General features: G+C 37.1%; 2 protein-coding genes across 2 annotated transcripts; both read right to left on the reverse strand.

Moving 5' to 3' along the window:
- Positions 1-848: 848 nt before the first annotated feature.
- LOC137718749 (uncharacterized) lies at positions 849-1,956 on the reverse strand. The gene has a single exon (XM_068458287.2). The coding sequence runs from the start codon at positions 1,811-1,813 to the stop codon at positions 1,082-1,084; it is 732 nt and encodes a 243-aa protein (XP_068314388.2). The 5' UTR covers positions 1,814-1,956; the 3' UTR covers positions 849-1,081.
- A 9,033-nt stretch (positions 1,957-10,989) lies between these two features.
- LOC137718719 (protein MIZU-KUSSEI 1-like) lies at positions 10,990-12,171 on the reverse strand. The gene has a single exon (XM_068458262.2). It carries the CDS (start codon positions 11,806-11,808, stop codon positions 11,104-11,106), a length of 705 nt encoding a protein of 234 aa, XP_068314363.1. The 5' UTR covers positions 11,809-12,171; the 3' UTR covers positions 10,990-11,103.
- Positions 12,172-15,042: the final 2,871 nt, after the last annotated feature.

The following is a 15,042-nucleotide window of genomic DNA, read 5'->3' on the forward strand; positions in this document are numbered from 1 at the left end:
TAAAGTAAGTTGTTAGCATTTTTTTTTTCTTAAAAAAAAAATATCAACTGGTGGTTTCGCCATGACATTCTACCCTTCTGGGACAGAGAAGACTTACAGAGACATTGTAGCCTCTCATGGCCACCATGTATGCTTTTCCAGCGGCAGTAATCAAACCCAATACGTATTGTATATAATACAGGCTTAAAATTCATCTTCAACCACTGAACCACTATGTGGTAATTAGCCGTTAGCGTTTGATGGTATTGCATACTAATACATTCTTATCCTAACTTTTCTTCCGTGTGTCAATTCAATGGATGAACACAACATGCTATAAACTAATTATATTCTCTCAGCAGCTGGAATTTCATTAGCTACAAAAAAAAACTGTTAATATATTATGCTAACTTCTGTTCCATATTTATACCTAAATTCCCACTCATACCAAATTAGTCACCGCAAAACTGGTATACGAACATATATTACGTGATTAATTCACCGCTCACACAATGTTTTTTATGCCAATACGTGTTCCTGTGACAAACAATCTCAAATTTTTGAAAAATTGTCATACGAACATGTACAACATGCAAAATTAATTGTCTGAACGATTTGATCAACACTTTAAAGAAAATAACTGAATTACAACAAAAATATCCATCGGGCATCTAAATTATGAAAATCTCAAAACCAAGTTGATCTTGATCTCGCCTGAATAGGAAGATTCCACCAAAGCTTCATAGACAAGAAGAATAATCCACACAAGCAAACACATCCGCCACAAAGTTGATTTACGATAAATGTGACGAAACGAGATATTCTAAAATCTACTTGCCAGTATTTTAAATCATCTCAACAACATCATATGTCAGTGAACAGAACTTTTATATTAACATCCTCCACTTCTTATCTTTTCCATTCAGTTTCCACTTGTTCGTTGGTGACAGGCTGGAAACACCACTTTCAACAGAACTACAATTTCATAATTTCAAATATTTTTTAAAATTATATTCATTCGAAAATCTCACATTTTCTGCATCTGAGAATTAATCGAAGCCAACATATTAACAAAAACATAATAAGAAAATTAAAAGCATGATTAATTTAATCTATGAAGCTCCGAAGGCTCTGAAAATGTTGTCGCCACGTAATCTCTAACCTCCCTAGCGATCACATCCCTCATCGAGTCCCAAAACCCCGACGGCCCACTCTCATTATTCCTCTGCTGCTCCCCCACCTTCGCCCCGCCGCTTCCGCTACCAATCCCCGGCGGTGCCAAAGTCAACTCCGTCAACGGGTCAAACTCCATCGACCCATTGGCCAAAGATCCGGAAACCGAACTCGTGCTCATCCCCTCATTACTACCCACATTGCCGCCGCCGCCGCCGCCCCCAAAACTACCACCCTCCGTTAGTTGATCTCCCATGACCCTCCGCTTCAACGTCGAGTTCCAGTGATTTTTCACCGCGTTGTCAGTTCGACCCGGAAGCAGGCGGGCAATGGTGGCCCACCTGTTTCCGAACCGAGCGTGTGCGGCCAAGATGGTCTCGTCCTCGGCCTGAGAGAAGGGTCGGTGCTGGACGCTGGGGCTCAGCTGGTTGCACCACCTGAGCCTGCACGACTTCCCGGACCGGCCCTTTATGTACCGGCTTATTAATGACCAGTTTCTAGGCCCGTAGCGGTCGACGAGCTGGGTCAGGACACGGTCCTCCTCAGCGCTCCACGGGCCCTTGATTCGTTCGGGCTTGTTGGGATTTCTCGGGAGGGAAGACTCAGACGAGGAAGCGCCGGAAGACGAAGTAGATGACGAGCACATATTCATCGCTTCCATGGAAATAGTGATGGTGTTTGTTCGAGCTGAGTGAGGAGTGAGTGCACGAGAGAGAGAGAGAGAGAGAGAGAGAGAGAGAGAGAGAGAGAGAGAGAGGAGGAGGAGGAGGAGGAGTGAATGAGAGAAAGGTTGTGTTTTGGGTTTTGTATTTAGGGGGCGAGATACATGCACTTGTGAGCACTTTTTATGGAAGATAGAGAGGGGATGAGAAGGGTACTTCCACGAAACTGGCTTTTGTAAAGTGGGTGGGGGTGCTAACTTGAACCGAGTGCGTACATGCGCACCCCTTGTTTTATGTCATCATATATTTATTTTTCCGGATTTTTTTTTCTTTCTCTGGAGCCTCTGGTTTTGTTCATTTACCATTTTGGGCTTCCCCCGATATATTGAGACAATGTGAGCTGTCATGTTTCAGGAAAGGATTATCTTCTCACCAAATCTACCAAATTACACAATTTAAACCTTTAAAATTGGATTTAACGATTATAAAAAATAATTCATTTTAAAAATTTTGATAATTTTAATCGTTGGATCAAATTTTAAATACCCAAATTGTGTGTCTTGATGAACTTAATATTATCAATCAAGTTTATGCAACATGTGAATTTTGTGTAAATTAGGCAGCGAGGCCAAATCAATCCCTCACGAATTTATCGTACGTTATTTGTCTTGTCATGTAATAATGCTGAACGTTTGAATAATCTAACTAAAATATGATATGTGTCCAGAATTAACACTAACTTGCGTTTTATGTATGTTATTATCTAGATTTAGAGCCGTTCGTGTTCTAAATTTCTGATATACATATACATATATATATATATATATATATTTTAGAGAAAATTTAACGAAAAACTTCCGGTACTGTTTACTTTAACGAAAAATTTTATTTTTACATTAAAAAATCAATCCTTATATTATTCATTTTATTCTTTATTTTATTCTTATTGTTAAAACTTAAAATTTTCAAATTTTTTTCATTAACTTTTTTATATTTTAAACTAAAAAAAATTATAAATGTAACTAAAACTGAATTAATAATTTAATATAAACCACGTCTGATTGGGATAGGTGATTGTGAAATGTTTGACTTACTTTTGTCGTATTGTCTTCGTAATGAATCATGAAGGTTACCTCGCACAGACCCTCATCCATATATAAAGAGCATACAAAAGGTGAATAATGATTTTTGTGTCACCAAATTTCAATAAATATATTTAGATAAAAATGCCCTGAAGAAAAAAAATTTTAAAGGCATTTCAAAATAATGCATCAAATACGGTAGGAGTATTTTCATCATTTTAACATTGCTTTTTTAATAATTAATTTTTTAGTACTTTTTTTTTTAATTAGTGTCTCACAATAGGCTAGCAATAATGTGATTCAATTTCTCTATTTTTAAACACGTTCAAAACATTTTAAGAGACATGTAATGTCATTTATAAAAAAAGACATTTCGCACGTGGATAATAATGTGATTAAATAAGTTGTCAAATGATGATTTTTTTTTTTAACGAACCATATTATCTACACTAAGGGGGAGGGGTGGACTTAGCCTCATAATGGGCTAGCAATAATGTGATTTAGTCAGTTGTTTATTAAATGTTATTTTCTCTATATTTAAACAAATTCAAAACATCTTAAGATGAGTGTAATGCCGGTTATAAAAAGGTTTTTCATACGCGGATAATAATGTGATTCAATTAATTGTCAAATGACTGTTTTTTTATTTTATTTTAATAAATGATATTATCTACACTAAAGGGGAGGGGGTGGGCTTAGCCTTACAATGGGCTAGCAATAATGTGATTCAATCAATTGTTTGTTAAATATTATTTTCTCTATTCTTAATGTAAATTCTATAGAGACCGATTTTATTATGTGAATTCAACTGCTTTAATTGGTTTATGAGAGGTTTCTTCTAGCATGATCTAAAATTATTCATTTACTTAAAATATTTGACTTTCCTTTTGTCAATTTATGCATATAAATACATTTAAAACGTGTAAGTCGTGCATAGCACGCCGTGATTCAAAAAATGCATTCTACACATGCGTGAGCGCGTGCATGAAGGCTAGTTTTTTAAGAATATGGATAGGTACCTACAGTTAATTTCTAATGGTACATATCGATATTTTATTACTTTAACTCAAGAGTAGGTATTAAATTTAATGTTTTATAATTTAACAGTTGTCGTTTAAGACAGTAATGGAGTCAATATGGAGCCATTGGCTTCTTATGTCCCCAATATCTTCATAACCCTAATGTATATGTATCTTTGTATTTGTACATGATCCATATACACAATTGTGGTAAATTAAAAGAATGATTCGAAAATACTTAAATATAAACTACTGCTTCTTTTTTGCAACCCCATGTTTAGTTACTTGTAAATTTTCTTCTTTCTTTCCTTTGTCTTTCTTCTCTTATTTCTTGTGTGTGACCGTATGGTGCAACAAGTGTTCGATAAATAGGTCACTCGATAGTCCTTGGCAAAAATAGATAGAATGCGACATAATTCAGCATGTATCCATCAGAAGCTCGACAAAATGATCCAATGAAGTTTTTAATGTCAAAATGTGACTCCATTATTATAAAATTATGACCCAGCTACTAATTTAAGAGATTTAACCTAAATCTCCTTTAATAAATAAATAAGTATTGTTGGGTAAATACTCGTTACCGTATGTGGTTGAAATATGAGATTGTGCAAGTAGAGTTGGAAAAAGTCGTTTATTCTTACATTAGTCGATTATGTCTAACCTGTTACGTGATTGATTGCAACAATTTTGGATATTTTTCAACACCGTTTGAAAAAATTAGTCGTACATACGTACATAAGCCAATTTATCGACTGATCTTAGAACTATTTATCGTGCGAGGTAATGAGAAATTGAGCCATTGTAATTAGAGAGGGGCAAGAACGAGAAAATAAAACGAAAATAAAAAGTAATAAAATCATTCTCACATGGGACAAGAAGCGTGAGTACTGATAAATTAGGGAGCGTTTAACACATGACAGGAAACGCAAAGCTGTTAAACACAACACAAACGTTTTAGAACGGCGACTGGGGCCCAACGAACTTTTTGACCACTTTTTAGCCACTGATTTTTTTTTTTTTTTTTTTATAGCCTACCACCAATTTAACAGCTGTAGATAAAGGTCCCCGTCAGTCAACCCCTAGAGCCTATAGAGTCGCTGAAATCAACGGCTTCTGATCGAACCTATCCTAAAAAGCAAACCCCGATAAAAGGGGAGGGCCTACTTGTAAATTACAAAAATTAAGATTAAGAATGACTTCAACGTCTTCCACAGTTCCACGTAGGAAGGCCCCACTCCCAGGCTGTAAGAATCTCGCGTGATTCCAGTTGAATCCCGTCTTTGACTTTTGAAGCTCTCATCCAAGAAAGCTCACTTTCCCCTACTCATCTTCGTCGAGCGTCACCCTCACTTTACACCCCAAAACATTTTCGATTGTTTTGTTGTCTAGTGCAAAACGTGGAAAGTGATCGTCGATCGATCGATTTATAATCTCAAGATGCAGACACGTAGTTCGAATTTTTTAAATGATGAGTTTATTTAGTGTCTATGATTAAATTTAATAATTTCAATCTTTGATACAATGATAGGATTCTTAAGAAATAATGTTTGGTAGCCGAAAAAATCTAGAGAAAAAGAAATATTGCAAAAACTGAAGATAACCAATTAGTGCTGAATCCAAACAGAGCTGAATAAGGAAGATCATAGTTGATGGCGGCTCGAAGATTGTCATTGATATCGTTTCTAGGAAGTGTGCAATACCTTGAGAATTAGGATTATTGGACAGGACAAAATGGATGCCTTCCTCCATTGACTTGATGGTGTGGAACCATGTCTATAGAGAAGCAAACTTTGCTACTAATTACATTACTTATGTTGGACACAATTGCAATAATTTGTGTATTTGGGATGACTGTATTCCTCAACAAGCTGGGAACACTCTTTTGTATTACTCTAGAGATCTTGAGTGTTATCGAGGCTTCTGTTTAAATTAAATCTTTTTTACCTAAAGGAAAAAGCTAATTGAATGGACGCCTTGCTAGTTGGCACATTAGTGAGAGTTCTAATTTCTATGAGAAGATACATCTCAAACATGATAGAGATGCGAAGTTACAACAATGGAATGATGAAAGGGTAAGCTAAGTGATCATGAGGATAATAATGCCTCTAACAAGTAGATAATATCTTGTAATTGTTTTCTAAGAACGCAATCAACGGGATTATGCATGCATGCATTTACGTGACAAACAAAATGCTACGTACGTACGCCACCCCACCGCCGTACAGGTATCACTTTCTTAAGTAATTTTCGAATTTTGTGGCTAGAGACCTGAGAAGCACGCGCGGACAAGCTCAGTAGGGGAGCTCCCACAAACTGAACACAATCGTTGTGATGATTGCATCCTAGCCGCCCACGTGGCATTATTTTATGGATTTTGGCCTTGGGTGAAACTTTTGGCAAGCAGCAGTTGGGAAGTTGATACCACAGCTGGCACCAAATCCCTAGTCACGGTCACCGACTTGTTTCGAATTTTACATACAACAAAACTGTGTACCAATGTCCTTTACTAGATAAAAAGCCCAAGGGCTGTAGGGCACTAACCTTAACGTGTTCTTTAGTTTCAAATTAGAGGTGCGTTAAAGTCAGTCGCGTTTGGCACAAGAAAAATGTACTAGACTTAATTATGTGATCGAGCAATGATGAGTGTAGGAACGATCAAGAAACAAGTAAGAGAGATGTATAATAAATAAGTTGAGGTTCTATCATAAAATTAATTAGCAATTCAGAGAGTAGTCCAACCTCTTATAAGTCTTCGCAATGTTTTTCTTTTAAATGATGTGTGACTCTTTTACCTTTACATCCTCATATGCCTCTCATGCGTGGTGAATTTTCAAGTCAAACACATTGACAGCATGAATTAGGTAACGAGGAGTACGTCTGGCCATTGGGGTGCTCAAATGGGTTAACCTTGCTCTGATACCATGAAGAAGTTAAGGTGCGGAATAGTCTAACCTGTTATAAATTGTTACAAGGTTTTTTCTTTCACCTATGTGAGAATCTTTTACTCTACATATTCAAACTTTTGTTATTCAAATGATTGTAAGACGAGAGAAATAAATTCAGATTTCAAATGTTGGGATGAATACTATTAATCAATTGAACACAAACGCCTGCCACTTAACACTACGGTCTAGTAATATTCATCTTCACTTGTAAGTGAGAGGTCTTAGGTTTAATTCTCATCAAAAATAAGTTTGAACCACATTATTGATAGCCTATTGTAAAGCTAAGCATACCCCCCTCTCTTTAGTGCATATAATATTGTTTGTCAAAAAAAAAAAATTGAACACAAACTCCTTAAACATCCTAAATGTACGCCCAAACTTAAAAGAAATTAAAATAATTCAATCGTTTGGTGAATAAAATCCAGTGATAAAGTTTGATAATCCATGCTCATTACTCATCCATAAATTCCATAATTAGGGTAAAAAAATTTGAAGAGAATAAAACAGAAAGCGGTGATTGTGTACGGTCGATTGTAGGCTGGAGGTGGGCCCCAAATTTGGACTCGTATTTTCGTTGGCAGATATTTTCACTGATGGGAGGAGATTTGGGATACCTGGTCTGGTAACTATCAGTGGGTCCCGCGATGTCCCCTTCCAACCCAATTGTCGATTGAGAGAAATTTTTTAATGTAATCGGTATTAATAGGAAGGAAGCTTAAGGTGGTAGCCAATACGGCAATACCGCGTGAGAACTGGTGCCTTGTCCTGCTCGTGCCGGTCAACAATTTGGTTAACCACGGTTGTTTGATATTCTCCTCGTTTTTCTTATTCCCACCAGTTTTTTTTCTTTTTATTTTTGTTTTTTATTTTTTTATAAAATGTTAATCTTATCACATATTTGTACAATTTTCTTAATGAGGATGAGACCCGTATCAGGATTTCAAGTTCAGAGGTCCAACATAAAAGTTAAAAAAGAAAAATAAAATATTAGACTAATTTGATTCTATATCACTATGTTCTGTTGAATTTGGTTCATTGAATAAATCAATATTAATTTCAAAAGTAATAAAGCCAACACATTATCCTCAGCAACATAACACAATTAGTGACTTTACAAAGATAAAATTTGTTAATTTAACATATATATTATTTAATTGGTAGTTGGGACTAGAGTCTAGGATAAAAAAAACTTATGTGAATTTGGAAGAAATAAAATTAGGCAGCTAAAGACGGTGGAGCGGCAAATGGTGGTGGGGAATAGGGTAATTTGGGTTTAAAGTTGGAAGGTTGCGACAATTGGGGCTGAGAGTTTTTACATATAATTTGGGGATACTAGAAAAGATCAGGATTCTCGGGCCCTATAGAGAAAACAGAGATATTTTAGTTTTTAATTTTTTTTATAATGACCTGGCTAAAAAATGCTGTCGTTTTGGCTAGGTCTTTTAAAACAAAAATTAAAAACCTCTTCTTCTTCTTTGTTATAAGCACTGCTACTTGCACATTCATGGAGGAATACAAGCTTCTCCACTGCACCTGCCCAAATTGTTGGAGGGTCTCGAAGGTTGATCACATGTGTTTCTTCGAACTTCCAAGGGGTCCCTATATGGATTCGCCGATGCCCACACGTATTGATGCGCCCTACCTTTATTACTTCTTGTTTTGGCACTAATTCGTTTTGTATGATTCGGCACTCATTCGTTTTGTATGTATTGATTCTTTTAAAAAACTTGTGAATCCTGAAAATTAGTAAATGGCATCTTGATGCTTTACATACGTGTGTACAGATGTACGAACATAACTCTGGCAGCAAGTACGTATTGGCATTGTCTACGACATTCGATCATTCTTCTAGACAAACAAAGATACGCGTAAACACATACAAATAACTAAAATGGGAGATAACCTACACTGACTCATAAATAGAACGTACTGCGTACAAAATCTTCGGCAGGCTTCCAAAAGATCAAAAGATGTAAATACGTACCAATTATCTACAATATTACAAGTGACAAGTCGCTTTTACACGCAGAAACTGAAATGGACATTTGTTGAATATGCAAGCTGTTGACAGATGGATTCAATTTTTAAAATACCATCGCAAGACTTCTCACTCTAGTCCATGGGGAAGATCTAATTAACTATATTCTTCTTACCAACCTACCCCAACCCCTATCCAATAAGGGATGTAGCTTGGAATCTATGTAAATTCATTTGGGTCAAGTTTTTCTGGATAACTATCTTTGACGATCTTTAATTTAATACAGTTACGAGAACCCAAATGTAAGCTCTAGATTTATCTCTTTCTATGTATGTCTGGTAGTCTATCACGTCGAAAATTCTTATGTCTGGCAGTTAGGTACTAGGTGGATTGTCTGACTTACTCATAAAAAATTAGGGTCCTTCGCATTGAGGTATTACTTAGTCTCGTGCAGATACAAACCCCAGTGCTAGTTAAGAACTTCCGGATTTAATAGGAAGGAAGCTTAATCGGAAGGAAATGAATTAGAATTTTTCTTCTATGATCGATTGGTATGAACATCAACAACTTCGAATTGGATTAGTTTCTCATCAACAAATCAGTGCATTCTGCTCTTTTATGAATAGGTCGGACAATAATTGATCCTAAGCGTCACTAATCCTGCAATCCTGCACAAGCATGAATAACCAACTATAGTCAGTCCGCGCGCATGCATCCTAGCATTTTTCTTGACAAAATGAAGCCGGGCGGCTGTGTACAATTCAAGAAGCCCATTGTTGTTGTCCATTACTTTTGTTACACTGGAGCACTGATTGAATCGAGTACGGCTCACTTTTGGGTTTATAGGGCCTCAGGTTATACTGTGGTTTTCTTCCCTGCGCATGTGGATTGTGTGCATGGGCTGCACATGACCTGGTTGAGTGACATGAACGACTTACACGGCGATAAAGCAATCAAATATCAATGTTATTTTAACAACGTTATATTGACGTATTGATACCAAATATCAACGTCATATCAACAATATCTATCAGATATCGATGTAACATCTGAATATCAATGCTGTTACATACATGATTAAAATTTCATTTTCTTCTATTTTTTTTTTTTTTAATTTTAGGGTTAACTGCATTTTACACAACAAGGTTTGGGCTTATTTACAAAAATGAGTACGAAGTTTCAATTTACACATACCAATTTAACCATTCCTCTAATTTTACTGTTTAATTTGACGTTAAGTATTGACGTGACATAGACTAAGCCCGCATTTGAGGTACACGTTGGTTGTCGATTTCATACAAGGACTAAAAGAGTAAAAGTGTAAAGTACTAAACCGTGAAATTGATGGTCGTGTGCTTCAAATGCCACCCTAGTCCATGTTACTTCATTACTTAACGTCTAATTAGACAGTAAAATTGACGAGATAGTTAAATTAATGTATTTCAAAAACCACGTAGTGTAATACGTGAAAACCGAAACCTTGTGTCTCAATTGCAAATGACCCTCCAATCTTCTAGTGTAAAATATCGTTAACCCTTAATTTTACTTCGGAAAGGGGGTTGGGTCTGAAAACATTAATTTCAATGGTAAAAGCGCCTACACTGCCTAAAAGTTGATTGTGGTCCAAACAATTTCCAGCCTGTTAATGATTCTTTCCTATGTATCATCATGATCAAGGCAGTACCTTGAAGGCAACTAAAGATATTTTTGGAACTACAGATCGTTGGTTAACGCAATGTGTCGGTTTTATTGTACTCGAGTTCGAATACCCTTTTTGTCAATTAGAGAGAAGTTTTAGAATATTACTTCGTCAAAAAAGGAAAAAAAAAAAAAGCTTTTGAAACTCAACTACTCTACAACTCATGCTCTCCTAAGACCCTCATTTTAAGGACTTGTGATGACCAAATGCATAACAATCACAAGATTATATTAGTTTAGATCGAAAAGCTTAAAATATTTTACAACTTAATAAAGCAAAACAAGAAAACGAGTTTTCTAATGGTTCCTGGATTTTAAGTTGATTTCGTTTATTTGTCAAACATTTTAAGCTTTTGGATCTTAAGCTAATACATTTTAACGGCTAATATGAATTTGGTTCGCACAGGTCCTCAAAATTTGAGGACCTTAGAAGAGCAGGACTGACTACAATCATTGAAGTTAAAAACAATCAATTCATGAATTTGAGAACCTTAGTTTACATAGACACAAAGTTACATTAAATAACCTATATTAATTAATGAAAACAGAACATAATTTTTTGCTAAGCTAATGAGCTCTTACAAAGAAAATACTTAATTCTGGCCCTGCCGCTCCATCGGGATTAATCATGTACAAAGCTTCAGAGTCCTTTGATCCAACCACCCTCTCAAACCTTGCCCTTATGTAAGTCAATTCCCCATCTCCTGCGTACTCCTTCTGATCAGAAGGGCATGGAAGAACCCCTGCCCCCATCGAAACACCCCTCAAAGTTTGCATAACATGAAGCTCGTCCTCCGACATTTGCTTCCTCCTAATAGAATACCCTACCTTTCTTCCATTGCAATACACAGCCCACACAAACTCCTCCGTCAGCTTCTTCTTGTGCGTCTTCGTCTCGCTCTCCAGTGCGATTCGGACTATATCTGACGCCATTTCTTTATGAAATACACTACTGTGCATTGGCAGCTCGAGCACAAAGAGTGGCATGCAATGAGGGTCTTCTTGTATTGCTAGGCTCACCCTCCCTTTTCGATACCCGAAAATTGTACCTGTTGTGGCATGATCCTTTAGTAACGGCTTTCGGGGTCTGCCTAGCAAAGCAACCATTTTGCAGCCTGACGTCAACATGGGGAAGAGCTTGAACATCTTGAGAAGACCTCCGGATGAAGATTTCGACGAACGTTTTTGGCCCGGCGTATGACCGTGCCGGATTAGGTTAAATATGGCTGAGTTCTCTAAGTGGTAGAAGGGGCTAGAGTGCACAGAAGGCATTGTGGCTAGGGTTTGTGGTTCAGAAATCAATTCAACAAATACAAGAAGGGGTATATTAGATATGAGTGTTTGAAAATGTACGCTAATTGGAAATATATATAGAGAGTGGAAGGTTGGAGAAAATAGGACTTCAAAATTTAGTTTGGTCAGTCATTTGGTTATGTTTGTGTTTGGATACTTTCTGTTGGACGGCGTCGTTTCGGGGTTAGTTTAAGTTTATGTGATTGGAATCTTTGAAGTTTGGAAAGGGAATTCAATTTTTATGTTTTATTTTTCAAGTTGGTTAAGGGAGGGGGAACTTAATGGGACTAAATAGTACAGAGTGATATGACAAAGTTTAGTGATGAAAAGGGGAGGGGGTTGAATGTGATAAGATAAGGAGGGTCGGACCACACAGATTGCAGACGAAGGGCCAGGGCATGAAGAAAAATAAAACCAACATTGTTCGCCTCTTAGCATGTAATGAGTCATTTTTCTTCATTTGAAGATCATTCATTATTCGTAACGAGTCAAATTTCATGTAAAAGCAGTCATTCATTCTTATATATCACTCGTCGCAAGTAATGACTCATTCTTTTTTGATAGATCACTCGTTACATGTGATAAGTCGTTTTCACTTGCAAATCACTTGATTACGAAGAATGATTCCTTACAAGTAACGTAAGTAACAAAGTATTTTGCGGAAAGAAACTCGAAATGAAATGCGGAAATGTTGGTTATGCATGTGGATCTCTGATCATCAAACAAGGCATCAATGTCACTAGCTTTATGCTTTTCCAAACCCCAATCCTAAATGCCTCAATATAATTATTGAGGTGCAGCTCATCTTCCCCCTCAAAAATTTTTTCTCCTGCTTATCCATATTAATTGGAATTAAACTTTGCTTTCTTTCCATTGTTTATAGTCGCTATCTCTTTCCCTGTTCCCTTTTATTTCCTCCCTCTTGTATGTCAGATATGGTCTTATCACAAACGCCATGTTAGGCAGCAAAAGTTAGTGCTGCAAATAATTGGGTTGGGTTCTATAAGCTCTACTAAGTGTTTTTCTAGTTTCTGTTTTGTGTTTAACTAGGCATCCGTGGCACATTTAGTAGCAAAACTTTCACACACCCGCAGTGTCTCAGTCGCAGTATTTGAAACCAATCGTGCAAACTTGTCACGTGAATCATGGCTTAAGATAACGTCACCATGACATTTTCAGGTACAGTGCAAGAACCTTAAAATTTAGTAGCAACGAAATCATTAATTTGAACCCTAATTTAGTAGCAACAAAATCATTAATTTGAAGCTCCACTACATCGTTAACAAGAGGGTCAAAACATGAGAGAACTAGTGTCCATGCTGGAGCTCCATGCTTTACTATATTTAGTCTTTAATCAGTGCTTAGCCATAACTAGTAAAATATACAAGATTTGGTGTTATTGATTATGTACAACTATGTGTCTGTTCGTCTTATCAAACACCTTACTGTTCATGGAGCATAACTATGGGAGGATCAAATCACCTAACAACACATCTGCTGGATAGTTTGGTTTATTGGGAGCATTAACTAAAGCTGTGAAACCTAGTTAGAAACTTAGGTATTGAGTGCTCATATAACTCATTCAAAAGAATTGGGATTTAACTCCATGATCATGTCCAATACGCTTTTGGGAAACGACCCACTAATTGAGCAATCATGTACCACAAGCATATGGTTGGATAGAAAAGCTGTGGTCGGTTTAAAGCATATAATTTGGAGTTTGGGTACAATGCAAGACCAAGTTACCTGCAGAAAAGGTGGGTTCCATATGCATATGCATATGAATTTACCAAAAAAGTTTTATTCATTGATGCAACATAAAGTTGCAACTAAACCATGATCTGACCACTTACGAAAGTGGAGAAAACCAATAATATAAGATTGAATCGATTCGAGATTGGCACTTTAATAGTGTACTAGTGTAATTTTACACGGTAATAGTGTAATTCTTTTGTCATTCTTGGTGTGTCAGTTTCTTGCTTAGATTTCAGATTAAACTCTTGAGTTTTCAGTTAGAGTAAATTGTAGCAGTGGTCCCTCAACTTTAACCAATTGGAGCAATGGTCCCTCAACTAAAAATTCATTCCTATTGATCCTTCAACTCATCAAAATGTGCAGCTATGATCATTTTCGTCAACTCCGTTAGAACTTCCGCTAAAATGAGTCACATGACATGCACGTGAGGCTAAATCAAGAGGCAAATGTGGAAAATTAAGTAAGAAAATTGTATCAATGGTCCCTCAACTTTAATTCAATTGGAGAAATGGTCCCTCAATGTTAACTCAATTGGAGTAATGATCCCTCAACTTTAACCCAATTGTAGCAAAGGTCCTTCCAACATTACTCATTTTGACAGAATTCTGATGAAGTTGACGAAAATGACTAATAGCTACATGTTTTGATAAGTTGAGGGACCAATGACAATAGATTTTTAGTTAAGGGATCATTACTCCAATTTGATTAAAGTTGAGAGATCATTTCTACAATTTACTCTTTTAACTAAGCTCGAGAGTGAAAAATTGAAATCCAAGCTTGTAGGGTTATTAAAGATCTTTAAGGATCGATCAACAACCAACGAGAATGTAAAAAAATCCCTTTACCGCAACCTCCTTTCTCTCCCTCTCCAAACAGAAACCCTAGTACTGTATCTTAGCCACCCGTCCCTTGCCTTGACTTGGGGACAACGTCAGCCTCTCCCTCCTCTTCCTAGCGCCCCCTTCTCCTCCTAACCTCCCCACCTCCCTAGACTCTCCACTCCCTGCCTCCTTAGCCTCTCGACTCCCTGCCCTTCATCCCCTTATTTCCCCCACCATTCCTCCTCAACCCTCCCTTTTCCCCCCTCTCTCTCTAGTTTTTGGTGCTGCGTAGCACCTCTTCTTCACCATCCTTTTGTGGGCAACCAATTTTCGCGGCTTTGATGCACTCCCCTCTCCCCGCAAAATTCGAGAATTACTGCCTCACAGGGCCTATCCCCTTGATTTAGGCAAGATTTGCGAGTTTGGTTGGGTATTGGTTGTTGATGAGTCGGATCCTCATTTTATGACTTTTTTTTAGGGTTTTGTGGCTCTCCTTGACTGATCCATGGCGGCATGCCTTCCTCGACAAGATGTATGGAGGCTTTGCCTTGCTTGGCTCACGTTTGTGGCGAATCTCACTAGAAGTGGTAAAGTTGGAAGTTGAGATGAGCCAATCGTTAGAGACGAGCCAACCGAA

The sequence above is a fragment of the Pyrus communis genome, chromosome 8 (assembly GCF_041283825.1).
Source record: "Pyrus communis isolate YQ-2024b chromosome 8, ASM4128382v1, whole genome shotgun sequence".
NCBI lineage: Eukaryota > Viridiplantae > Streptophyta > Magnoliopsida > Rosales > Rosaceae > Pyrus > Pyrus communis.